At 46.2% G+C, this 26,646-nt stretch overlaps 1 protein-coding gene across 3 annotated transcripts; it reads right to left on the reverse strand.

The window, feature by feature from the left end:
• Window positions 1-942: 942 nt before the first annotated feature.
• NSDHL (NAD(P) dependent 3-beta-hydroxysteroid dehydrogenase NSDHL) lies at window positions 943-26,574 on the reverse strand. 3 transcript variants are annotated; one of them, XM_084871128.1, is made up of 10 exons: window positions 24,694-24,805; window positions 24,164-24,223; window positions 22,494-22,628; window positions 21,019-21,130; window positions 16,141-16,299; window positions 12,248-12,394; window positions 9,036-9,164; window positions 5,819-5,961; window positions 3,973-4,075; window positions 943-2,307 (listed from the first exon to the last, which is right to left on the reverse strand). In XM_084871128.1, exons 4-10 carry the CDS (start codon window positions 21,088-21,090, stop codon window positions 1,975-1,977), a joined length of 1,086 nt encoding a protein of 361 aa, XP_084727254.1. In that variant the 5' UTR covers window positions 21,091-21,130; window positions 22,494-22,628; window positions 24,164-24,223; window positions 24,694-24,805; the 3' UTR covers window positions 943-1,974. The 3 variants fall into 3 exon arrangements, with proteins under 3 accessions (XP_084727254.1, XP_084727253.1, XP_084727252.1); XM_084871127.1 differs by having other exon boundaries at window positions 24,164-24,226; XM_084871126.1 differs by lacking the exons at window positions 24,164-24,223; window positions 24,694-24,805 and adding an exon at window positions 26,377-26,574.
• Between the last annotated feature and the right edge of the window lie 72 nt (window positions 26,575-26,646).

Raw genomic sequence — 26,646 nt, forward strand, 5'->3', positions numbered from 1 at the left:
AGCTGCGGGCTGTGTCTGTCTATCCACCACTGAAGCCCGGACAGAGCCCAACAAACAGGTGGAAACATGCACAGTTCAGAGTTTGACGAGGGACATCATTGGTCAAGGCAGCTGCTAGCATTTCCCCAGGGAAGCGGAGAGGACAAAGCTGAGGACACTTTGGCCCTAGATGCTTCTCGGTGAGGCCTGCCAGCCTCAGTCTTCCAAGCAGTGACCCTCCTTCCATTCCATGCCTCAGTTTCCTCACTCCCTCTCATCTCCCTGAGGAAATCAGGTAGGGAGCTCTGATTCCTTTCTAGGTGCTTCCATGAAGGTTTTATTTCTATTTCCAGGGCTGCATCACTTCCTAATCTGGTCTCCCAGGCTCCACACAGAGTGGCCAAAATGAGTTTCTTGATTTTAGCTGGCCATGGTTAAACTGGCAATGGTTTCCCCTGCCTACAGGGCAAAGTTCAGTTCCCTTGGCTTTGCATCTGAGGCCCTACCTACCTCTCGAGTCTGACTGACCTCCTACTGCTCTACACTTCCCACCCCAAGCCAGGCTGGTCGCTTTTGTACTTCCCTGAATCTGAGAAAGACCACGCGCTACTAATGAAACTATGACAAGCCATTGGCTGTGAACCTGATCTTTAATCCACCTAACAGCCTCTACCTCCTGACTCTTATCCATCCTTCAAGGTCCAACTCAATACTGTTACCTCTTTCACAAAGGTGTTTTTGATGGTCTTGGCTAGATGCCATGTCTCCTTCCTCTGAGCTTACACCACCTTGTCTCCAGTGTATCATAGTATTACATAGGATTGTGAATGTATCTTAACTCATCTATTTTTAAGTGCCTTTGGGCAAAGACTGTCTTATTTCTGTTTATACTCCCCCCTACCCTATCAGTTTAGCAGTCTCTCCGCAGGTGGGCATCATGCCCATATTACACAAACCAAACGGCATGTGCAATGTCTTTATTCCAGCCTCGCCAACTTTGGACAAAAGCAGAGAAGAAAACAGAGGTCTTAAAGATTACATATCAATTAGTCTTAAAAGAAACCAGGTTCTGTAAGCAGAACATCACTAGGAAAGAGAGAACGCGGAGCCATTGTATGTGCTGGGCCTTCTGGAAATTGGCCGGAAGGATTCTGTGTGAGGGCTTCTATGAGCGAAGTGCCCTTTCTGCCCAAACTCCAAGCAGATAAAGGAGACTCTTTTCTGTCTGACCTTTTCCATACCACACCGTCATGCAGTCTGATGTCAGGAGAGTCACTAAATAGCTGAGAGAGCATGCCACAGGGACAGATCACCGCTGTGCCATGATGGACAACGGGATTCTGTTGATAAAGTGAAATGTGACCATGACAGAATGTTTTATGGAGAAAAAAAAACAAAAACAAAACAATGCAGACAGGCATTGCAGCTGGGCCTTGGAGAACTTGGAAGCACGTAAGGAGGGAAAGCACGAGGGATTGAGGGGGAGGGTTACAGTTGCTTAAACTTTTTAGAAGTGTTTGCTCTAAACTCTATTTAAAATATACACTTGCAGTCTCACCATGTGTTTCTAACTGTTTCTCCTCTAGGATGTTTGTACTATGTGGCTCCTTAAACAGTCTGTGGCTTCTACTCTTATATTGGTTTGCATGGAAATGAATCTAGTTCTCCATCCTCAATTAGCAACGGGGTCAGTTCTTTGCTACAGCTTCCTTGATTATGTACAGGGACAGTGGGATGCTAAGGACCCAGGAGAAAGGGGGGATGGGAGAGAGAGAACACAAAACAGAATACAAAGCTGCCCGCTGAAGCCCAAGTCTGAGCCTGTGCTTCCACTGAGGCCTCACTTGTGGTCATGGGAAGGCCGGGTGTGCTCCTATCTAACTGGCAGGAGGTACCTGAGCTCAGAAGAAAGTCCCTTGAAGGAGGTTAGTTTATTGATCCACGAGGAGAGGTATTGGAGGCGGAATGTGGTGAGAGGGCCCAGTCTCGGGGGCCTCACTTGACCCTCCGCAGGTGGTGGAAGCTCTGCACAGTTCGTTCCACAGCGTCATCCATGGTGACCAGCGGCTGGTAGCCCAGGGCCTTTTTGGCTCTCTCACAGCTGTAGTAGTGGAATGTGCCAGCCAGCGCGACCCGCATTGGGGTGAATGTGGGCTGGAGTTGGATGACAGGACTGATCACCATCACCAGGAGGGACAGCAGGAGGGCCAGGTAGTAGGCCACCCAGTAGGGGATGTGGTACTTGGGGGCTTCGTAATTGAGGCCTATCAGGATGCGGGACAGGAATGTCCAGAAGGGGATGGGTTCGTCATTGGTGATGTGGAATGCCTGAAGACAGAACAAGAAGTTAGAGACTGCTCCAGCAGCTGTTGGCTCAGCCTAGGACCAGTGGCCACTCCCCGTCTGCCTGCCCGCCACAGCTCCTTTGCAGGGTAGCTCAAAAGTGAGGTGGGTATTAAGCGCATGCAGATCACAGCATTTCCGTGGTCCTCTAATCCACAAGTGTCAGCTGCTGGCAGACAAGCTTTGGATTTGCAGCTCTGGGCCCCTTTAGGAGCAGAGAGGGAAGGCGGTGTAAATTTGCTCTGTAAGTCAGGCTTTACAGTGAAGTTTCGATTGCACTAGGGAAGGCAGTTTGTTAATTTCATTTGGTACTTGTGTTTGTTAAGTATGGAGACATTCATCTTCTTATCTTCAGGCACAATGAGTGGGTCAGAGTTTCTCAAATGTGCTGTGTTTGGTCTAAACCAAGCATGTCAAATTCGCGGCCCACGGGCCGAATGTGGCCCACAATAAATATTTTTGTGGCCTAGCCAATATAACGGTATGCAAGAAACGTTTTAATAAAACTTTCATAACTTAATTTTTATAATATCCTGTTATACATAATCATTAGTAAGGAACTACAACGTTCGCTAATGACTGATGACTATAATCCTGTTGCATTCATTTCCCTTATGCGCCTTATGCGCAGGCGCACCATTTCTCTCCACTAGTATTAGCAGCGAATATTTTAGCAGCCGATGTCTCTAGTCTGGACTGACTTGTTTGGTGTGCGCAACAGGAAATATTTCGCTTTTGGAGAACAAGAAAAATAGATTTGCTTTATGCTTATTGTACGGTTATTCAGTGTCTGGTAAGTTCATGTTCAAGAAAAATATTACTTTTTATTAAAGTATTTTATTATTTTATGTTAATGGTGACTCATTTATTTCAGCCCTTTGTATTCAGCAAGTCTCTATCAAAATAAACCTACGTTTCTATGAAAATGGAAGCTTTTGTATTTTCTGTGGTCCACATAAACTTAAATCTTGTTTATTTGGCCCGTGTTAGCCTTTGAATTTGACATGCTTGGCCTAAATCAAAAGCCACCCCAAGAGTTATATGAGTGAGAAAATGGAACAAGTCCCATAAACCAAATGAGGCCCAAATAGGAGGGATTCCAAGGCAGGAATGAGAGGGAAGGATGAGGGGCCAAACGTGCTCTCATCTCTGGGTGAGCTCACCTCCCCCACATGCCCAGCCTGCCCACTGGATGCCAAACGCCAGGAGATTCAGATACATCTGCACCTCAGGTGGGGTGCAGGCATGAGCATGGCTGGACGATGAGAGGAAAATGGAGACACTTGGAACGAGTGGGTGGAAGGGTGAATAGCACACATTCTGCCTGGAGTAGCCACGTCCAAGGTAGGCAGTCAGGTTACGTTCACGAAGAACCAGGCCCGAAAACCAGAGAACCAGGTCCTTAATCTCTCAACCGCAGCTCACACCTCTGGACTTGGGCTGCCCTGGGCAATATGGCCATGATGCCATACTCCTGACCATAGGGGCATAACCTCAAGCCAACGGGATCTTAAAGCAGGTCTACCAGGATACAGAATCATAGAGGAAATGTACCAGTGCATCCAATCACACAGAGAAGAAATCTGAAGATAGATGGGGGAGCATGTGGTGGGCCAGCCACTGCCGAGCTGAGAGAAGCAGGCGCCTTACCTTCCCGCCCAAGGCCGTGTCTCGGGAGAGGTTCTCTGCAGCCAGAATGTGTCCGTGAACCACATTCTCCACGAAGGTGAAGTCCACCAGGTTCTCCCCGTTTCTGTGGGTATACAGATGTGGTTACACTGGGCTGGGAGCACTCAGCTGCATGCTGAGACCCTGCACATGGACCTGTGGTTGCTCTCAAGTCCCAGCACTTTATTTTATTTTTATTAATCCTCGCCCCAGGATATTTCCCCATTGATTTTTTTAGAGACTGGGAGGGGGAGAGACAGAGGGATAGAGAAACATGGATGTATGAGAGACACATCGATTGGCTGCCTCCGGGCCGGGGATCGAGCCTGTAATTGAGGTACATGCCCTTGACCAGAATCAAACTCTGGACCCATCAGTCCACAGGCCAACGCTCTTTCACTGAGCCAAACCAGCTAGGGCCTGAGTCTCAGCATTTTAAAAGACTCACCTTGACATCTGTAATAGTTAAAGATGTGCAAGGGGCCAGGACTCCTGGGGCCCTCAGAGGCAGGGGGATACTGAAGGGCCAACTAATGTACAGAAAGCCTGGTGCCCTGCCTGCCCCATCCCGGCGTGGCCAACACTGGTGTCATCTGCTCTGAGCTCCACTTTGGGCAGCAGCCCTTAACTCTGTCCGGGACACAGTGGGCTAATGCCTTGCTCTGGCCTCATGTGTTTCTACCATCTCTGTGTAATCCCTCAAAGCAATAGGACAGGACAGCCAAGTGAAAGGCAGGGAGGCAAGGTAACAAGAAAAAGACAGGAAGAAAAGGGGGAAAAGGAAGGAAGAAGGAAAAGTAAATGTATTGGAGAAGGCAGCCAGCCACACTGCCACTACCTGCTAGGCCCCACCACTTGCACCTTGCTCAGAAAAGCATGTTAGCGCCTCCTCCTGTCTTCATGGATGCAACAAGAGCTGAGGGCCTGGCCCCTGACCGTGGGTCAGGCTTTCCCCTTTGAGCCTTTTCCTTCCATTTCCAAACAGGGACACCAATCTTTTCCCAGCCTGCCGGAGAGTGTACTAGGTTGAATAGTGTCCTTCCCAAATTCATGTCCCCTTGGAACTTATTTGGGTTTTTGCAGATGTAATCAAGGTTAGGTGAGGTCTTCTTGGAGTAGAACGGGCCCTAAATCCAATGGCTGCTGTTCTTACAAACCAAGGGAAATTTGGATAAAGACACACAGAAAAAGAAGATCGTGCAAAGATGGAGGCAGAGACTGGAGTGAAGCATCTATCTAAGCCAAGAAATCCCAAGGACTGCCAGCTACCACCACCAGCTGGGAGAGAGTCCTGGACGAGATTGTCCCTCAGAATCTTCTCAAGGAAACAATCCTGCCCATGGCTGGATTTCAGACTTCTGGCCTCCAGAACTGGGAGAGGATCCCTTTGTACCTGATTACCACCCTGCGACTCCCCCCTCTGCCTCCGGTCTGGGATATTTGCTATGGGAGTCTCAGCAAATGAACATAGAGGGCAGTAGAGAAGGCCACATAAGGAGAGAATTGGCCCTAGGCAATCTGGTTCAGTGGATAGAGCATCCAGTCTACAGACCAAAGGGTCCTGGGTTCGATCCTGGACAAGGGCATGTACCTCAGTTGCAGGCTCAATCCCCCGCCCTGGTCTGGGCACGTGTGGGAGGCAACCAATCAATGTCTCTCTCTCACATCGATGTTTCTCTCTGTCTCTCCCTCTCCCTTTCACGCTCTCTAAAAATATCATTGAGTGAGGAATAACAACAACAAAAATAAGAGAGAGCTGAATATAACTTGATCTTTGTTACAGTGGGTTCAGGGGATCTTGCAGAAAAGCAATAATGGGCCGACTTACCCGATCATGAACTTCATCTTGCCTTTTCTGGCTGCCTCAATGAGGATGGGGACCAGCTGGGGGTCCCTTGGGCCGAAAATGCCATGGGGGCGGATGGCTGTGGTGAAGAAATTCCTCTCAGGATCATTGGCGCCCAGAACTTCCTGAAGGAGAGCAGAAGGAGCAGTGGATGTGCCGTACCAGCTAAGCAGTACCTCCCACAGGGGACATGGGTGCTGCCCACTGCCCAGGGCTAAATGAGTGGTATAATTGAGTGGTATAATTCTGGCTACTTCTCTATTCCTCCACCGTCACCATCCAAATTTGGAAAATGCAGGAGAGGTAGCTGGGTCAAAACCAGTGAGATCAAACAGAAAGGCTTGGGTTTGGGTACAAGACTAAAATGCACAAATGCAGCCAGGGGAAGATGAGCCTTGGCAGCATTTTGCGGAGAAGATTCGGGGGTTCCGGTGAGCCAGTCGGCCCTGAACCTCCCACGAGGCTGCTGCCACCTAAGGGGCTCTGGCTTTAAGCTCTATTGTGCTGACTGCATGTTTCTGCCAGTCTTGGGCTGCTCTGGCTAGTGCTGAGCACCACCACCCAGTAATGGGTTCTGATGAATCCATGTGGGTTACAAAGAAGGGCCTGACAAGGTGAAAGGTATGGGAGAAACAGGACAGTTAATACAGGTCAAGTCCTCAGAGCAGTGCCTGGTACCTACTAAGCACTCAAGAGGAGGCAGCCACTATTCCTGTCATCCATTGTCAGCAGGAGAGGAAATCTACATTCTTTGTGGCTTAATGGACAAACTAGAATGTAAGGCATAAAGTACAGAGAAACGGGTTTCGCCTCAGAAGTTATGCAACTTCCTAAAGGATTTGCTATGTAATTGGTAAAAATGGGGAACGTGCCAGTACCTACCTTGACAGGACTGCGTGCTAAAGAAATGAGATGGCCCTGCCAATTTTCTGTAAGTACGCTTGGTAAGTATCATTTGTCACCTCACCCTAAGATCTCTACTCTACAGTGGCAAAATTTTTGTATATATTTGGGTCCCAGAGAGCTGAAGTGACTTACTGGGTTTAGAACCACTGTAGCTGCCCAACAGTGAAACATTAGCCTTGCATGAGATTCCCAGAGCTGTCTCTCCTCTTCCCGCCAGGCCCCTGGTCCCCATGGCAATGGGGGAAATGACTAAATAAGCCTTCCAATGCCCTCTACCAAGGCTCATCTCTGTTATTAAAAAGAAGAGAAGTGAAGGGGTCCTAAGTCGATACCACATTCATTGTCTATGTTGGGAGGTCTGAACACAGACAGTGAGTTACTGTGTGCCAACAACGGCTGACAGGATGCTTTGTAGGGGTGTCGAACTCAATCAGAGAAGGGGCCAAAATCTAAAATCCAGCCTAAATCGCGGGCCGAACGGTTTACTGAACAGTCATAAACTGACAATGTCATAAACTGACAGCGGAGTGCAGTGATGACAGCGCGGTGCGGGCCACATTGCAAGGCCTGGCGGGCTGGATTTGGCCCGCGGGCCTTGTGTTTGACACATGTGCTTTAGTGGGTTACTTCTGGGTGTTTACAGGCTTTGCTCTTTCCCATTGAGCACCGAACGTCAGTGCAAGTGACACAGCAAAGGTCTGGGCCATAGCTGCCACTTGCAGCTCCTAAGCGCAAAGGGTGGAAGTCACAGGCACCTTGAGTGAGTGCACAGGGCCCATTGGATGCTTCGGTGTTCTCTCGGTCGAGTCCAAGAAAGTGGGAGTTCCATGAGGCTCTCTATGCTCCAAGGGGCAGGGACAAGACTCCAACTTGCAAAAGGCCAGGCCTCCACTTCCCTGGACATGGGAGGACCTTGTGTCTCTCTGAAGATGAGTTCTCCTGGGACTTTCTGAGCTGGAGTAATAGCAAACCGGTGGCAGGTCCTCAGGTAGTACAGGGGGACTCATGCCAAATGGACACTAAACTGGTTTAGTGGCTGTGGTGTGCTACAAACTGCTGGGAGAGGTAAACCCCCAGGACCCCATCTAAGGCAAGCTGTCTGTGGCTGACTGTAGGGGGCCCCCTGGAAAATACCTGGACATTCTTTAGATTGTTGACTGAGCCTGGGATATTGACAGAATCATGTCAGTTACCTTCCCTGGGATTGCAGAGATGTTCTTAGTTCCTGGCTTGTGTTTGTCAGGCAGGAAGGAGTGGGTGGGACCTGGCCCCTTCCAGGCTCCTTGTTTTTCCTGTGAAAACCCCCCTTTGTGTATTGGAGAATAAATAGTGTGCTGTGTGGTTCAGAGGTTGTCAGTCTCTCTAGCAGAGGAGGTCTGCGACCTACCTGGGGCCCAGCTTAAACCTATTTCTGCATCGACTCTCTTCATTTCTTTATTTCTCAATCCCTGGCTGCCTCTACGAAGAACCAGTTTCATCTCTCTTTCCGTGCTGACCACGGAGAAGGGAGATCCCCAGCCTTATCAGGCCCCCCAGCTGATGAGCATTCATGGCCTTCAGCTGAGGCTGTCCTCATGGCAGTGCCCTCCCTGGACATTAACCCTAGAACTAGCTGTTGTCAGGGTCCCTGGAGCTCAGGAGTCTGAAGGCTTGGTGCCTGTTACTCAACTCAGATTGCCGCTAAATCCAGCTTCTTGCAGAAGCCAGGCTGCCCAGTAGAAAAGTATTTTTCCTTGAAATAAAGCAAGATCCTTCCGCCATTTAATTTTAAAAAGGGAGGGGAGCAAGAGTGCTACTAGGAAGGTGTTTCAAATATAAACACCCTCCTTGTGTGTGAAGCCTAAGTGCTGCCTGCATACTTTGGATTGCCATAAATTGCCTGATTTCTGATTTCTATAGCAGCTGAGTAACCAACCCTGCATAGCGTGAGCTCGAGTGCAGGCACTGGAGCTAAACTGCCCTGGTTCCACCACCTACTAGCTGTATGGCCTCAGGGAGCTTCTGAATCTCTGGGCATAAACTGTCTTCACCTATAATCTGGTGATGATAATAGTACCTACCTTAGGGTGTCATCATGGGGTTGAAATGAGGCAGTTCCTGGAAAAGGAACAGTGTCTGGCCACATGAAGCTATTTTGTTATGATTTTTTAAGCTGAATTTCACCCACACATTTTACTTCCCAAGTTAGGTACGTAGGCCTCAGAATACTAACTTTAAATGTTTACAAACATTTCTCTTAGGAATCTAAGCCCCTCAGATGTCCCTGGCACTCAACCAGCTCTCAGGTACGTACTCTCTCCTGCAAGATCTTCGTCTCCGTGTAGTAGTCAATGGGTTTCATGGCATAAGGGAGGTCCTCGGTTCCATTCTTGATGTCAACGCCCTCAAAGATGACACTAGCACTGCTGGTTAAAATGAGTTTCTGGCAGAGGAGAAAGGAAGATGAAAAAAAAAAATACAAGTCAGGAATGATCCCTAACTAAACATTCCAATGGCTGTGGATAAAAGAGAATCAAATGGTACTTGTTCATGACTCTTGCATGCAAGGCACTAGACGAACTATTGACTGTAGTGCCTTCACTTTTCAAGCTTTCTTAACCCTTTGCACTCCGAACCATTCTGGACATTGGCTACCAGCTACTCGACGCTACTCTGCGGCGGAAATGTGCGTTGAATTAACTCAATTCCCCGTAATCACTAATAAACTGCAATGCACCCCCTGAGAGGGGACATCCGAGTGATATGCTAGAATTCCGATGTCCCCTGAGAGGGGACAGCGGAGTGCAAAGGGTTAAAATAATCCAAAGATCACCATCTTTTGCAGCTATGATTATCCTAGGCATATTATGGCATTACATGCTAATATAGATTTCACATTTTTTATATATTCTATCACAGCTGAGGGATAGAACAGACTTCCATTGTTCATGGTATTTCACTTATGGGAGTCATTCTCCATGGAAGAAGGATAACTCTGAGGGAGATCTGTCTGAAAAATACCCCTGCTGATTCTGACACCAACCTTGTCATATCAGCACATGCACCCATGCCCACTTGAGAAATACTATTCAAAAGGAAGATGCTCTCTTATGAGGTCCAGTTCCTAGCCCATCTGGTTAAAGAAACCTCATCCAACACTGACATCATTAACTTGAATCGTATCTTTTTTTTCTTTGTGTGTGTGTGTATTGATTTCAGAGAGAGAGAGAGAGAGGGAGAGACAGAAACATCAATTTTGAGAGAGAATCATTGATCTGCTGCCTCTGGCATGCCCCCTACTGGGGATCGCAACCCAGGCATGTGCCCTGACCACTAATGGAATGTGACCTCCTGGTTCATAGGTTGATGCTCAACCACTGAGCCACACTGGCTGGGCTTGAATAATATTTTAACCACTTTTATTCAACACTGTCTTAGAGTCCTAGGATAAGACAAACAAAAAAGTATAATTTGAAAAGAAAAAACAAAACTATCACCATTCACAGACATGGGAAATGTGGACACAGAAAACACGATGAATGTACAGAGAATATTAAAGTGAAGGGTTCAGCAAAATTGCTGAGTATAAAATCAATACACAAAAATCAACTGTGTTCCTATACACTAGCAATTGAAAATGTGATGTAAAAGATATTTCAATAACCATAATGAGGCACATAGGGGTTTTTCAAAAGATGTAAAATACCACTATCTTACCTAATAATAGACAAACATGTAAACTGACCATACCTCTGCTACACCCAGTCAATCAGAGTGAGTGTGCAAATTAACCCAACGAAGATGGTGGTTAATTTGCATATACAGGTGCCTGCGGCCTGGGTCCTGGGACCATCCTTGGCAGCCAGGTCACTTGGAGGTAGGCTCCGAGTGGGCTCCTAGACAGGGCCGAGCCTATGATTGGAGCCAGGGTGGGGGAGGAGCCTGCCCAGGCCTAAAGTCTGGGTCAGAGGCTTTGGGCCTGAGCAGGGGTGGAGCCGGCCATCCGAGGGGGCAGAGGCTGAGCTGGTGATCAGAGGGAGCTAGGGGGGCCCTGCCCAGGCCCTAAAGCTTAGGCCAAAGCTTCAGGGCCTGGGCAGGGGGTAAGCCGGTGATCAGTATAAATTACAGAGGAAACACCTTTTCTGACCGCTCATTGGCTAAGCTCCCTGTATGCAACTGGTAATATTCTTAGTAACTTAGGTAATAAGAATCCATAAAGGTGATCTAGGTTTTCCCACCACACTTCTGGAGAAAAAACAACAACAACAAAAAAAAAACGAAGGTCCGCTGCTGGAGGTCATATCCTGCCCTAGCTGGTTTGACTCAGTGGATAATGCCTCGGCCTGCCGACCACAGGGTCCGGGTTAGATTCTGATCAAGGGCATGTACTTAGGTTGCAGGCTCCTCCCTGGCTGGGGCCCAGGTCAGGGCTCATGCAGGAGGCAACCAATCAAAGTGTTCCTCTCACTTTGATGTTTCTGTCTTTCCCTTTCTCGTCCACATTCTGTAAAAGTCAATGGAAATGTATCCTCAGGTTAAAAAAAAAGAAAAGAAATGTCATATCCTATGAAAGACACATATTTAAAATGCCTAAAGAAAGTTGTCATTTTTTTCATGATGAAGGGACTGGAGGAGTCCATGCTAATGAAAACACCTTGGTGGCTGTGGTGACTGGCAGTGGCTACAGCAGTGGGGTGAGGGGGCTGGTGCCTTCCCCTGATTAGCCTGGTTACCTTCCACAAAGGGAGGCCAGACTGCGACAGGCCCACTCTCTCTGGGTAGGCCTAAGCCGTCAGTAGGACATCCCCTGAGGACTCCCAGTAATGTGAGAGGGGGCAGGCTGGGCTGAGGGACACCCCCCAGTGCATGAATTTTGTGCTCAGGCCCGTAGTGAAGTATAAAACTCTACTGAAAGGCATTAAAGATAGAGATAAAGAGAGATCACATGTATTTATGCATAGGAAGACTCAATATTGGAAGCATGTCAATTCTCTCCCAAATGAACTTTAAGTTTGATACAATTATAATAACAATTCCAGTAGTCATTATTAACTCAACAAGCTGATTCTAAAAAGTATATGGATGAACCCTGACCAGTGTGGCTCAGTTGGTTGGAGCATTGTCCCGTACACTGAAAGGGGACGGGTTTGATTCCCAGTCAGGGCACATACCCAGTTTGCGGGTTTGATCCTTTGTTGGGGCATGTTTGGGAGGCAACTGATGGAAGCTTCTCTCTCACATCAATGTTTCTCTCTCTCTCTCCCTTCCACTCTAAAATCAATTTAAAAAACATTTTAAAAAAGTATATGAATGAGGAAAGGGCTAAGGCTGGCCAAGCAAATTCTGATGAACATGGTTGGGGGTAACTTGTCTTACCACACACTGAGATATATCCTTAGACTCACTGAATTAAGGCAGAGCACAGTGGCCTGAGCACAGACAAAGGCCAACAGAGTGGAAAAGAGAGCCAGGCACAGACCCATGCACAGAAATGTGTGACAGCACTCACTCCAGCCTTCCCCTTACCTGAACCCCAGCCTTTTTGCAAGTTTCAATGACGTTCCTGGTGCCAATGTAATTCACTCTATAAAAGAGTTCCTTGTTGTTACTGGATGGTGGGGGTGATGCGCAGTGGAAAACTGTGCTTACACCTTTCAGAGCTGGGTACAAGTCCTGGAAAAGCAAACAAAGACAAAACAAATCACTCCTGCCCTGCACAAGTAAACAGCCTCCTCACATTCCCACTCTCCAATCTGTGGCGCATAGGTGTCTTGCCCTTTTAGAATTCTACAGTTACCAAAGAAATGCATTCTCATTGTAAAAGATTCAAACAATGCAGCAGTACATGCGAAAAAAACAATGCTGTCCCTTTAATTGCCCCCTCCCCATTAACTGGTCCCTAATAGAAACTGGTTTGGGGCATCAGAAGCCTGTGGGGCTTGGCCAGAGGCAACATCTGTGCCATGGGGTAAGGGCATGATTTAGGACACCTGAGGGTAAAACTTCTGGGGAAGATGAACTTATAGACACAAATTATAAAGCATATGAAAAAGTCCCACACCATGAAAGACAGTGTAAATGGCCAATATTCAGGAGTATTCTTTTCTGTGAAACTAGACATAAAACAACAATCTTCAAGGAGTTGAAAACAGGTATGTTTAGTTTACTGCTAAGAGGAACCAGAGGTCCCCAGAGCAAAGCCTGATTGTAGATCTGGGGCAGGAAATAGATGAGATGAGCCAGCAACACCTTGTCATACTGGAAAGCAAGAAAGCTCGCCAGGACTCCTGAGGTCCTGCTAAAAGGACTAAGCCAGTTTATAAAGGCTCTCAGGGGCCAAAGAAGGGACAATTTGATCACCAGTATAATACAATTTCCTTCTGCAAACTGGTAAATAAAGGGAAAGAGTCACACATTTAATCTGCATAAGTTACAAAGATCTGAGGTAAGAAACAAAGAATGATAGCACGTTACCATTTGGCAAAGTCTTAATTACGTAATAAGATCTAAGATTGACCATCAATAGATGCTAACATCACAAAGACGCCCATGAATTATGTGCCTAGATTCACTGATTATTAATATTGTGTCGCAATTCCCTCTATGTAGATACGCATAGACATACGCTTTTTTTTTTTCTTTCTGAAAACATTAGAGTAAGTTACAGACATCAGGCTACTTTGCCTCTAAACTATTCACTTAGCATCTCCTAAGAACAATGCCATCTTCCTAAATAACCACAAAACAATGATCACACGCAGAAATGTAACAGATAGGACACTCTTGTCCAATAATTAGTCTATATCTAAATTTCCCCAATGGTCCCAATAATGTCCTTTATAGCTATTTTCATATTTGGATCTAGGATCCAATCGTGGATCGATCACACATTGCATTTAGTCCTCGTACCTCTTCCAGGTCTTTGAATCTGGAACAATCTCCCCATCTTATTTATTTTGTCTTTTGGAACACTCACTTTTCAAGCCAGTTATTTCAGAGTGCCCCTAGATTTGGATTGGTCTGTTTAATCGTGATTAGATTCAGGCCTAATACTTTTGGCATGTTGGCTTTGATCACTTGGCTAAGGTGATGGCTGTCAGATTCTGGCCATAAAAAAAGGTATCTCTCTCTTTGTGTAATTATCAAGTAATTTGTGGGCGCTGGCTGGCGTGCCTCAGTGGTTAGTGTCAGCCTGCACACCGAAGGGTCAAGGGTTCAATCCCAGTCAAGGGCACATTCATTCCTGGGTTTCAGGTTTGATCCCCAGCCTCAGTCGGGGCATGTGTGGGAGGCAATTGACGTCTCTTTCTTTTTCCCCCTCCCCCTTCTTTTCCACTCTCTCTGAAAATCAATTGAAAAAATATCCTCATGTGAAGATTTAAAAAAAATGTTTTTAAAGTTTCAGTGGGGTGATCACTTGAGACTATGTGAATAGCTTCCTGCCCAGCAACCTTCTACCAACTGATTTCAGCGTTCAGTGATAATCTCATTCTCACTCCCAAACAGGGAGGACACGTGACTAACCATTGCCTAACAGTGACACCAAAAAGACTAACTGTACCAAGTGTTGGTAAGGAAGTGCAGCAACGGAGTATTCCCACACTGCTGGTGGGGATGAAAAATTAACGTAGCAGCTTTGTCAAGCAGTTTGGCAAAATCTAACAAAATTCAAAATATTAATACTCTTGTTGACATGGGTAAAGCTTGAAAACATGTTCAGTGAAAGAAGCTAGTCATAAAAGGACAAACACTGTATAATTACCCGTGTATGAAATGTCCAGAGTAGGCACATCCACAGAGACAGATGAGTGGCTGGCTGAGTAGGAGAGGAAATGGGAAGCTAATGCACCTAGGGTTTTATTTTGGGGTGATGAAAACGTTCTGGAATTAGTGAAGAAGGCTGCCCAACTTTATAAATATACTAACAACCACAGAATTGTATACTTAAAAAGTGGAAAATTTATGGAATGTGACATATCTGAATAAAAAATTTAAAAAATCCCTGGCAGCCCGCTGGTATGGCTCAGTGGTTGAGCATTGACCTATGAACCTGGTTCAATTCTGGTCAGGACACATGCCTGGGTTGCAGGCTCAATCCCTAGTGTGGGACATGCAAGAGGTATCCAATCAATGATTCTCTCATCACTGATATTTCTCTCTCTCTCCCTTCATCTATGAAATCAATACATTTTAAAAAAAATAATAATTAATCAATTAAAAAAAACAACAGAATTGTACTTTTGGGTACACACTCCGAACTAGCAGCTTACCAGCTACACTACAGTCTATGGTCAGCTTTGTTTGTAAATAAAGTTTAATTGGCACATGGCCATGCCCATTCATTTATGTATTGCCCAGGCTGCTTTTGCACTACCACGGCAGAGTGAAGTATAATAGTAGGGTCAGAAATGACAGTTATTCATTCTGAGGAGTAAGAATGTGGATGCCCGTCAGCAGATGATTGGATCAAAAAACTATGGTACATCTACACAATGGAATACTATGCTGCCATAAAAAAGGAATTCTTATCATTTGGATGGAATTAGAAAACATGCTGAGTGAAATAAGCCAGTAAATGAAAGAAAACACCACATGATCTCACTCATTTATGGATAATAAAGAACATTATAAACTGATGAACAAAAAGATAGATACAGAGACAGTAAAGCAACAAACAGACTGCTAAATTACAGCGGGGAGGGTAGGGAGATATGGGGGAGATAAGAGATCAACTGAAGGACTTGTATGCATGCATATAAGCATAACCAATGGTCGCAAAACTCTGGGGAGGGAGGGCATATATGGGAGTGGGGGGGAATTGGTAAGACATGTATACATATAATACCTTAATAAAAAAATGAAAAAAATTAATATTATAATGGGTTCAAAAGAGAACTCAAAAGTATCACTCACAGTATTACTGTAAAATAACATGATAATCAGCTTAGGATAAAGCAAATACTACAAAAAGAGCCAAGACCGGTTTGGCTCAGTGGATAGAGCATCAGCCTGCGGACTGAAAGGTCCCAGGTTCGATTCTGATCAAGGGCATGTACCTTGGTTGCGGGCACATCCCTAGTGGGAGGTGTGCAAGAGGCAGCTGGTCGATGTTTCTCTCTCATCGACATTTCTAACTCTCTATCCCTCTCAATTCCTCTCTGTGTAAAATCAATAAAATATATTTTTAAAAAAATACTACAAAAAGAAACAGAGTGAATAAATATAAACTGGTTGTGCATCCTAAAAAAAAAAAAAAAAAAAAAAAAAAGTGGGTGGTTGTCAAATTCTTTCCTCTAACTTTAATATTTTTCAAAATAAAAATTTTCTGGAACAATGTGCCTAGCCTCTGAGCAGGGGAAGTCCACCGCTTTCCATTTGGGGCCAATGGGAAATCGGTAAGGCTGGGTGTGGCCCATTACCTGTTGGCTGCAGAGGTCCCCCAGAAAGAACTGCACCTGTGGGTTGTCGAAACCCTGCCGCATATCAAACACATTGACGGTGTAGCCTCTTGCCAGCAACTGCTCCACCATGTGCTGCCCCAGGAACCCAGAGCCTCCGATCACTGTGCACTTCTTGGCCTGTGGAGAGAGAGGGACAGCAGGGGCCACAGATGCGGTGAGAACTGGAACCTATAAAGAGCCTGAACTCACACGTCATGAACCACTGAGATGGCAGGTCCATCTCTTTGTTTGTTTGAAACCCTTCTTAAACCAAGTTAGAAGCTTTATAGAATTCTGATATTCTATCCCCGGTGGAAACCTCCTCTCCCGGGATCAGTAAGGAGGGAAGAGCGAGAGCAAATGAGTCTGAGAAAAGACTTTGGCTGCACTGATGACCTAGTATCTGCTTTGTGTTCAGTGAAAGGAAAAGGAGTCAGCTCTGAAAGAACTTAAACCCCTTATGATCAAAACTGGACAATATGGCCCAGCTGGCATGGCTCAGTGGTTGAGCATAGACTTATGAATCAGGAAGTCACAGTTTGATTCCTGGTCAGGGCACATGCCCGGGTTCCGGGCTCAATCTCCAGTGGGGATCCTGCAGGAGGCAGCCGATCAATGATTCTCTTTCACCATTGATGTGTCTATCCTTCTCTCCTTCCCTCTTCCTCTCTGAAATCAATAAAAATATATATTAAAAACACTCACACATAAAACACTGAACAATATGAAAAAAACAAAAGTGCTATCTTCTTGCTTCTGGTAGCTGGTTTCTGGGCACTTATAAGGCAAAACAAACAACAAAAACAAAACATGCTCCCACTCAACCTCAGAGTGCACTTAAAACATGAGAAAGAGGACAGCCCTGTCTTCATACTTGTAAGAGAAAGTCAGGCCCTTTTTCTCCCTGACCCCATGGGGCTGAGCTGGGAGGCATTGGGCTCACTGCCTAACCCCTTCTTGACTTAGTATGTCCAAGACTGTTACAATCCAATGGCATCTGCTGGTGGGGCTTCCATGAAGATGGGTGATCTGTTAGCCAGGCCCAGGTCTTTGCTTTCCCTTCTCTGAGCTCCGAGGAGGTCAATGAATCTGGAACAGCTCAAGTCTTTTTTTTTTTTTTTAATATATTTTTATTGATTTTAGAGAGGAAGAGGGAAGGAGAGAAGGATAGAAACATCAATGGGGAAAGAGAATCATTGATCGGCTGCCTCCTGTGGGTATATGCCCTGACCTGGAATTGAACTGTGACCTCTTGGTTCATAGGCCAATGCTCAATCACGGAGTCACCATGGTTGGGCAAAAGAGCTCTAATCTTTATATCTCAGCTCCTGCAACATGGACATTTTCTTAGTTAAATTCCAACTCTGGTAAATAATGGAAGGACAGAGCACTTCAGTATTCTCACTCCATGGAGTCAATGCAAAATTGTGGCTGCTGCATGTTTATTACACTGGCTACAAGTAGGCCAAAGGAGAACCGTGATATCTTTCCTATCTTTCGGGTCTTTCTAAAACCAAATATGGACTTCCTTAAGATAGCAAACCCCATTTCTCCTAAGCTCATGTATAGTAAATCAAAGTTGGGGTCTAAGAAGTAAAAATCTTAAAGAAATTCTGTTCTTCTTTTTTTTTTTTTTAAATGCATTTTATTGATTTTTTACAGAGAGGAAGAGAGAGGGATAGAGATTTAGAAACATCAATGAGAGAGAATCATTGATCAGCTGCCTCTTGCACACCTCCTACTGGGGATGTGCCCTCAACCAAGGTACATGTCCTTGACCGGAATCGAACCCGGGACCTTTCAGACCACAGGCCGACGCTCTATCCACTGAGCCAAACCGGTTTTGGGAAGAAATTCTGTTCTTGATTAAGCACAAACAATCAAATGCCCCTACTTATTCCTTACACACCTATACAATTTAGATGCAGGAGATTCCAGGGGCGCCAGGGCCCCTTCTATAGATTCACCCCTGCCACCCTGGAGTCCCATTAGGAATGACATTTTTACTGGGGTCCACCGGGCATCTGCAGAAGGCTCTAGATCTTTGGCATCGTTTATCCAGGCCTCACTATGCCACTCCCACAAAATGATCTGTTCAACTCAGTCTCGTCTACACTGTTTTGATTACTCCCACATACATGTAATCATATCATGTTCAATAACCTGCACCTTGACTGAAATTTCTAAGATATTCCCAGGGCATAGGCAAATTAAACACTAACCTCATTCAGTCCGGTTTTTGGCAATCCTCTTCGTCCCCTCCTCCCAAGTTCAGTTTTTTCCCCCCTCAAATAACTCTGATCCTCCCTGCTTCTCTAATTGATTTCTCTAGGCCAGTGGTTGGCAAACTCATTAGTCAACAGAGCCAAATATCAACGGTACAACGATTAAAATTTCTTTTGAGAGCCAAGTTTTTTAAATTTAAACTTCTTCTAACGCCACTTCTTCAAAATAGACTCGCCCAAGCCATGGTATTTTGTGGAAGAGCCACCCTCAAGGGGCCAAAGAGCCACACGTGGCTCACGAGCCGCAGTTTGCCGACCACAGCTCTAAAGTAAAGTCCATCTGGGTCTAAAGTGGGGCCGATGTCTTTCATCACACCTATAATGCCACGCAGTTAGAGATCAGGTGAAATAACCACTATTCATGGCCATGAGAAACAACGCAGGGGAAGTGGGCATAATGGACAAAGAATATGTATTAGAAGGAAGAATAAAACTCTAGACTGGAAACAGGTAACGAAATTCAAGAATGGGTTACTGAGGGGAGTTATAAAATCAGTATCTTAGAGAGTATTTTTTTCTTTTCTTTTTTTAAAAAATATTTTTTATTGATTTTTAGAGAGAGAAGAAAGGAGAGGGAGAAGAAAGAAAAACATCAATGTGAGAGTGGAACATCAATTGGCTGTCTCCTGCAAGCCCCCCACTGGGGACGAAGCTTGCAACCAGACACATGCCCTGACCAGGAATTGAACCAGCATCCTCTTGGTTCAGGCGATGATGCCCAACTAAGAAGAGTTTTGTTGTTGTTTTTTTTCCTCTCTCCGATTGACTGTGATATATATTCTCAAACATTCTTAAAAAAACGTAAGGAAATCCAGGTATAGGTCTTTTAAATTTATAAAAAGAAAGGCTAAATGTCGTAAGGCAAACCAAGAAGGGACCCATTTTATATATCTACCACATTTTCTTTACTCATTCGTCTATTGATGGACATTTAGTTTGCTTCCACATCTCGGCTATTATAGATAATGCTGGCTACAGCACAGGGAATACAGTCAACAATATTGCAATACTTGTGCATGGTGCCAGATGGGCACTTATTGGAGTGATCCCCCCCGACAAGTCGTATAAATATCCAATAACCATGCTGTAGACACGCAACCAAGAGAACAGTATGTCACTTGTAATTGAAAAAAAAGATATTAAAAAGTGACCAATCTTTATCTGTCCATCTTTATATCTATATCCAGCTATCTACTGCTCCTAACTACTTTAGTATAAATTTCTTTCACATTTCAAAAGATATTCCTAAAGTTATCTAGTTCAGGATCACAGGTGATTTAAAGATTTCCAATTTGTATTTCAAAAACAAAACTCTTGCTCTAGAGAGTGTTGATAGGAAAGAAATCCATCCAGACAGCCTATTTTAATTGCATTATGACTTTGAGATTAGAGAATGTCTAGGCCACAGGGTTTCTTCCAACCTTTTTTCTCCGTTTTTCAGAGATGTCTCACACAGAATGTATAAGTTCAGATAAAAGTGTTCTTTTGATTTTACATGTACGTATTACTTTTACTTCCTATAGTGCTAATCAATAAGAACAACCTTTGATAGAACCATTGGAATCTAGGTTTTTTTTTATTGCCGAGTATCAGTAAAATCCTAATTTATTCAAATGAGGAAGTCCAGCTGGCACGTGACTCTGCTAGTTTGTCTGAACACAGAATCTAAGATGAACCTTCAACTCCTGGGGCACAGAGGAGGCTTCACTCTGAGCTCGACCCCCCAACCAGGGGGATGCAGTGGCTCACGGGAGTTCTCCTTTATTAGCATTTGAAATAAACACTTTTTAGCTTGGCATGATTACAATTCTGAAGCATCAGCATTCATTAAAAATGAATGGAGCCGAAACCGGTTTGGCTAAGTGAATAGAGCGTCAGCCTGCGGACTGAAGGGTTCCAGGTTCGATTCTGATCAAGAGCATGTACACTGGTTGCGGGTACATCCCCGGTAGGGCGTGTGCAGGAGGCAGCTAGTCGATATTTCTCTCTCATCAATGTTTTTAGCTCTCTATCCCTCTCCCTTCTTCTCTGTAAAAAATCAGTAAAATATATTTTTTAAAAAGTGAATGGAAAAATCTCTGGGAGGCCTTGCTATTGACCTTGTCACCCCAGAGGAAGGCCTCTGCCATTCCACCCAGAAGCCTAGTCTAGCCTGCTTGGCCCAAATGAAGGGAAACTGAGATACCAACCTGACAGCAGTTCCTGCCAGCCATGTGAGGCCATCTGGAACACACACCTCAGGAAGGTCACATGACTGCAGCTTTGGGAGTGAGCCCAGGGGAGACCAGCCACGGACTCCCCGATAGGCCCAGCCCAAACCACAGAAACGTGGATAAATAAATGGGTGTTGTTTTAAACCGCTAGGTTCTGACCTTGGTACACAGCAGTAGCTGGTACCTTAAATAAAGATATCTAGCTTATCTAGCAAAATTATATTCAACATTAATTGATTTAATAAATGTACCAAATATAATGTTTTACCCACAGCTAATTATCAGTGGCTTACTGGTATGTATGTGCTTGATTTTGCCCTTATTTGGTTTGGGCTAACCTTTCTTGTGTCAGTACTCACTTTTGGAATGTCTTCTGACAAATATGTCCCTGTGACCTGGTCTCTCTTTGGTTTGCCAGCTGCTTGTTCCATTTCAGCTCCAAATATGGTCTTGTTTGTGATGAAACCTTTTCTTTAAAAAAAAAAAAAGATTTTATTGATTTCAGAGAGGAAGGGAGAGGGAAAGAGATCTAGAAACATCAATGATGAGAGAGAATCATTGATCGGCTGCCTCCTGCATGCTCCCCACTGGGGATCGAGCCCACAACCTGGGCATGTGCCCTGACCAGGAATGGAACCGTGACTTCCTTCCTGGTTCTTAGGTTGACACGCAACCACCGAGCCACGCCTGGCAGGCAGAAATGTCTGTTGTTTTAGGGCCCACAGTGTGTTGTCATTTGTTACAGCAGTCCCAGGAAACCCACACAAGTATTCTTCCCAGCCCTGCAATTCAAATAGCACAGTTGCCAATTCCATAGCCTGCCTGCCATCCTAGAAAAGCAAGAAGTCTTAAAGTCTGTCTCCCCTCCATCATTGGGGGGGGGGGGGGGATCTAGGAGGGAAAAGGAGAAACCTGTCCTGCCCACATGGATCCACACCATTCACACAAGTCTCATGCGAACCTCAGCAAACCAGCCTCTTGTGAAAACAAAATGACATAAAATCTATGGTGTATCAAATTCTATGCAAATTATTTTAAAGTGTGCAAATACTATGAGCCAGGTAAGAACTTTGGTTATACTGTAGTTGTCTCAAGGGGCTGGGGTACCCGAGACTATTCTGGGGAAATGAACCAGATCCCACTGACAACCCACCCACCTTAATCCCCTAATTCAGTGGTCGGAAAACACAGATATTTACATCACAATTCATAACCGTAGCAAAATTACAATTATGAAGTAGCAACGAAAATAATTTTATGGTTGGGGGTCACCACAACATGAGGAACTGTATTAAAGGGTCGCAGCATTAGAAAGGTTGAGAACCAGTGGCTTAGTAGATATAAATAGTTTCATTTCTACAAAATGAAAAGAATTCTTGGAGATGGAATGTGCTGATGGCCGCACAACAATGTGAATTGTTGTGCGGCCATCAGCATTTAGTTGCTTTTCTAGGATGGCAGGCAGGCTATGGAATTGGCAACTGTGCTATTTGAATTGCAGGGCAGGGCAACTGTGCTATTTGAATTGCAGGGCCGCACAACAATGTGAATCTACTAAATGCCAGTGAACTGCACACTTGAGAATGGTGAAAATGGTAAATCTTCCGTTCTACTTTATGGCACATTCACTCAGAACAGTTCTGAAGGGGAAAAATAAGCCCCCAAAGAGCAACGTGTGAGAGGCTGATGGTTCAAGTTTACAAATCAGAAGCCTGAAGTTTTTCTCCTTTCACCTGGCAGATCTCTGAATCTACGAAAAACCAGTATATATGTGCGCTTCTACACGCTGGGACAAAGTGTTAGGCTGTAAAGAATCTAAAAAAAAGAGAGCTACCTTCTACTGGTGAAATCCAAGGGCTTCACTCAACTTCTGGGCAAGAGGATGAGGGCTGCTGACAGGATCCAATGAAGAGAGGAGTGAGCGAAAACGATTTTCTTTCTGTTGGGACAAGTTCCACACGGCTGAGTCCTGGAGAGAAAAGGAAAGGAAAGTCAGTCCATTTCAAACCAGACAGGGAAAGATGAATATTCCCTCCTTGTTCTTTCACAGACCTGAGGTATCTGTATGTTTCTGCCAGTCACCCTTCTCTCTGCTTATCTATGTACTTTTAGGACACGGAAAGGCCCAGGCTGTGAATACATGGTGGCCACTGCGAAAGCCAACAGCATGCCTGTGAGCTTTAGCATATGCTGTTCCCTCTCTGTTCCATGGTGAGCTTCTCCCCATCCTTCAAGGCCTAGCTCAATTGTCACCGCTGTGAAACCCCTTGTCCATCCCTAAGAAAGGTTAGCAGCTTCCTTAGCACCATTCTGTCACTTTGCACGCTGGTTTATACCTTTCCTCCCTCATCTGTCTTGGCTAAGGTGACCAGACGTCCCGCTTTTCAACGATCTGTCCCGCGGGACAAATTGTTAAAAATCGGGACGGTCCCGCCAAAAGCGGGATGTCTGGCCACCTTAGTCTTGGCCCACTAGGCTGTGAGCCCCCTGGAGGGCCAGCAAAGAGGCAGTTAGGGAGTCTGGGTTGAACTGCGCTGCTGTGGCTGGTCTAAGAGACTTCACCTGGAGGGCAGCACGCTCTCCCGCTGACCTCGGAGCTGCTGCAGTGGGGCCCAAACAAGCCCGGGAGGAAGGGGAGGAGAAGGGAGCTGCAGCTTGTAAAAGAGCAGCCAGGTGTGTCAGCTCACCTCTTCCTCCATTCCCTCACTCACAAGGCGCCGAATGCTGGCCACTACCAAGCAGAACCTGCATAAGGAGGAGCCCACCACCCGGTGTGAGAAACAGACCTAGGAGAGAACTGCAGAAGTGCCTTTGAGCTCTGTGGAGGGTAACCCCAGAGCAAGAAGTCTGGTCCGGAAGGCAATCCCCAAGCTGAGCTCTCAAGGCCCGGAAGGAGTGAGTCAAGTGGATGGGGTGGGTGACCTAAAAGACATTCCATGGCCCATGGTGAGAATGATGAGGTAATGGCACAGAGCCAGCATGCCCTGGCAGTTATGACAAGTGTCATGAGATGAAGCAAGATTGGGAGCAAAGTCCTAGCTGGTTGGAGCATCATCCTGTACACCAAAAGGTTGTGGGTTGGATTTCCAGTCAGGGAGCATATGGGAGGCAACTGCACAATCAATCTCTCTCTCTTTCCCTCCCTCCTTCCCTTTCTCTCTCAAAACAAACAAACAAACAGTCACAAAACAAACCACATCCTTGACTGAGGATTGTACAAAATAAGATTGAGAGCAATATTAAGGAGTTAGTGAGGAAATGGGGGAGCCCTTGGAAGTTGTAAGCCGGGGTGAGTGTTAAGATCAAAAAGATCCCTCTGGCTGCGGGATGGAGAAGGGATTTTAGCCAAGTCTAAGGCTCCAGGCATGCTAAGTATATGGAATGACAAGAGCAAATCAGAGAAAAGAACTAATATTGCCTGAAAACCTGCATCCAGTTAGGGAGACAGTACTGCTCTCACTCAACAGAGGACAAACTGAGGCTCAGAGAGGTCAAGCCACTTGCCTGAAGTCACACAGCTGGTGCAGTCAAGGCAGAACCTGTAGTTGTTGGTCAGTCTGCCACCTACTGGGAAGTAGGATGTGGAGGGACACGAAGTAAGAAAGACTAGCAGGGCAAAACTGGGCAGGAGGCTCAGATGCTAGGCTGAGTCTGGGCTTTACTCTGTACCCAAGGGAACCACTGAAGGTTTAAAAGTATGGGGGTGGCTGAAACCGGTTTGGCTCAGTGGATAGAGCATTGATCTGCGGACTGAAAGGTCCCAGGTTCGATTCTGGTTAAGGGCATGTACCTTGGTTGCGGGCACATCCCCAGTAGGGGGTATGCAAGAAGCAGCTGGTTGATGTTTCTCTCTCATCGATGTTTCTAACTCTCTATCCCTCTCCCTTCCTCTCTGTAAAAAATCAATAAATATATATTTAAAAATAAATAAAAGTATGGGGGTGACTTAACCAGAGCTATTCACTGGGAAGATTAACCCGATAGAACCGGGTAGACTAACTAGGTAAGAAGCAGGTAACGGGGGGATGACTCACCAGTTTTTCAACCGAGATTTACTGAGCACCTACTATGTGCCCCCTCACTGTTGCAGGTACTGGCGTGCTGGTAGTGAACAAAACAAAGGTTCCTGCCTTCCAAGAGCTAACCTTCTGCTGGATGGGCAAAAAAGACAAAATAAATAAGTAAAAGGTACCATAGGTTATAGGGGTGTCGAACTCAATCAGAGAAGGGGCCAAAATCTAAAATCCAGCCTAAATCGCGGGCCGAATGGTTTACTGAACAGTCATAAACTGACAATGTCATAAACTGACAGCGGAGTGCAGTGATGACAGCGCGGTGCGGGCCACATTGCAAGGCCTGGCCGGCCGGATTTGGCCCGCGGGCCTTGTGTTTGACACATGTGGGTTAGAAGGTGATAAGCACTGTGGGAAAAAAAGTAGAGCAAGATGTGGGGTTTGGGTGTGCTGGGGGCTACAGGGCGAAAGAAGGAGCTTAGGGTGGCTCACTGAGAAGGTAATAGTGAAGCAAAGACGGGGGGGGGGAGGGGGGGGGGAAAGAAGTGGACCAAGCAGGCAGAAGGGACGGCCGTAGCAAAAGTTCTAAGGTAGGAGTGTGCCTGTGCTTTTGCAGCCCAATAAGGAAGTGAGTGTCCCGGGCTGGAGAGAGGACGGGGTGTGTCCTGCCAGGCCTTGCGGACCAAGGTGAGAACTTGGACTTGGACCAGTTGGAAGGCTGATGCTGAAGGCCCACATTGGCAGTGGAGCAGCAGAGGTGGAAAAGAAGAAAAGAAAGAAATGGCACTTAAGGGTAGAACTTAGAGGCTGGTTCATGTGGAGGGGACAGCAAAAAAAAAAAAAAAAATCATATATGACCTGATCAAAATGTCTAGACCTGGTTCATGTTCAAAGGGGAAGAGGGAAAAGGACAGAAGGTGTGTTAACACTTTCATTTAAGGGATGCTAATACACCTCAGGCCTTTCTCGGTCTGAGAAACTTTTGCTCTGGGTCCTGCCTCCCTAAATACTGCCCCAGTGTCCAGAGGGGAAGCAGATAAGGGCTCAAAGCCACATGGAGCCTTAGAGCTCTTAACACGGGGCTGATTGAGGAGGGCGGACCCGCAGGTTCAGCTCATCAGCTTCCCTTTGCACAAACCCGCCCCCTTCTACTCCTCCAAGCAGGCTTCACCCTTCCAAAACTCCTCTGTGACTTTACTCAGGAGAGTTGTCTCGCCTGGAATGCTTCTCCCTGCTTTCTATTGTCTGGATGTCTGTATTATGACGTTCTCTCCCTCTCATGCTCACCCATATTTCCTCCCCTCCTCGGTACGTTCCAGGCCCCCAACCACCTTCCTGGGCTGCTTTAGCCAGGGAAGAACTCAAGTGATTCTCACTTGGAACCGTGTGTGTGTGTGTGTGTGTGTGTGTGTGTGTGTGTGTGTTTGGGTTGGGGGAGGGGATATTCTCAATGGGACACCTTCAACGAAAGCCTCGTTTGAACCTGTGCGACCATGCTCGGCATGTCCCTTTTGGGTCTCCTTGTGAGTACCCTACACTCCAACACAGAAGGTTCTCTCATCCATCCGTGTGAAGCCCTCTGACCCTAATTCAGTCTTAGGCCAGACTAGAAAGCCCGGACCAGGACCGCCCCACCCAGCCCCTAGCCATCCCGCCCAGTCGCCAACACAAAACAGCCTCCAAGGGAGAGGTTGCGACCCTTACCCGTCCGTAGACGTTCCCCTTGGAAGTTTCAGCAGGGCTGAAGCCAGCATCTACAGAGCTGGGGTCCCCGGCGGCCACCTTTTTCTTGCGGCCCGCGAGAGCCAGGGACAGGTGGAGGCTCCTTTAAGACCGGGACCCGCTCGGCAAGGCGCGCGCTCACCCGATCTGCGCGCGAGGCGTGGCCCTGCCCAATGAAGTCAGGTTTCCGCCACAATCGCGCCACTCCCAGACCTGGGCGGGGCCTTTGTCCGTTAGTCCCGCCCACCCAAG

The sequence above is a fragment of the Pipistrellus hanaki genome, assembly GCF_964339955.1.
Source record: "Pipistrellus hanaki genome assembly, chromosome: X".
NCBI classification, from domain to species: Eukaryota; Metazoa; Chordata; class Mammalia; order Chiroptera; family Vespertilionidae; genus Pipistrellus; species Pipistrellus hanaki.

What these genes read in the sequence shown, in the direction of transcription:
- NSDHL (XM_084871126.1), bottom strand. Translation starts at nt 21,090, where the DNA reads ATGGAACAAGCAGCTGGCAAACCAAAGAGAGACCAGGTCACAGGGACA. An exon ending in TGTCAGAAGACATTCCAAAA is followed by an intron (nt 16,300 to 21,018) that starts GTGAGTACTGAC and finishes CTCTCTCCACAG; the next exon opens with GCCAAGAAGTGCACAGTGAT. An exon ending in CGAAGATCTTGCAGGAGAGA is followed by an intron (nt 5,962 to 9,035) that starts GTACGTACCTGA and finishes GCTCTCCTTCAG; the next exon opens with GAAGTTCTGGGCGCCAATGA.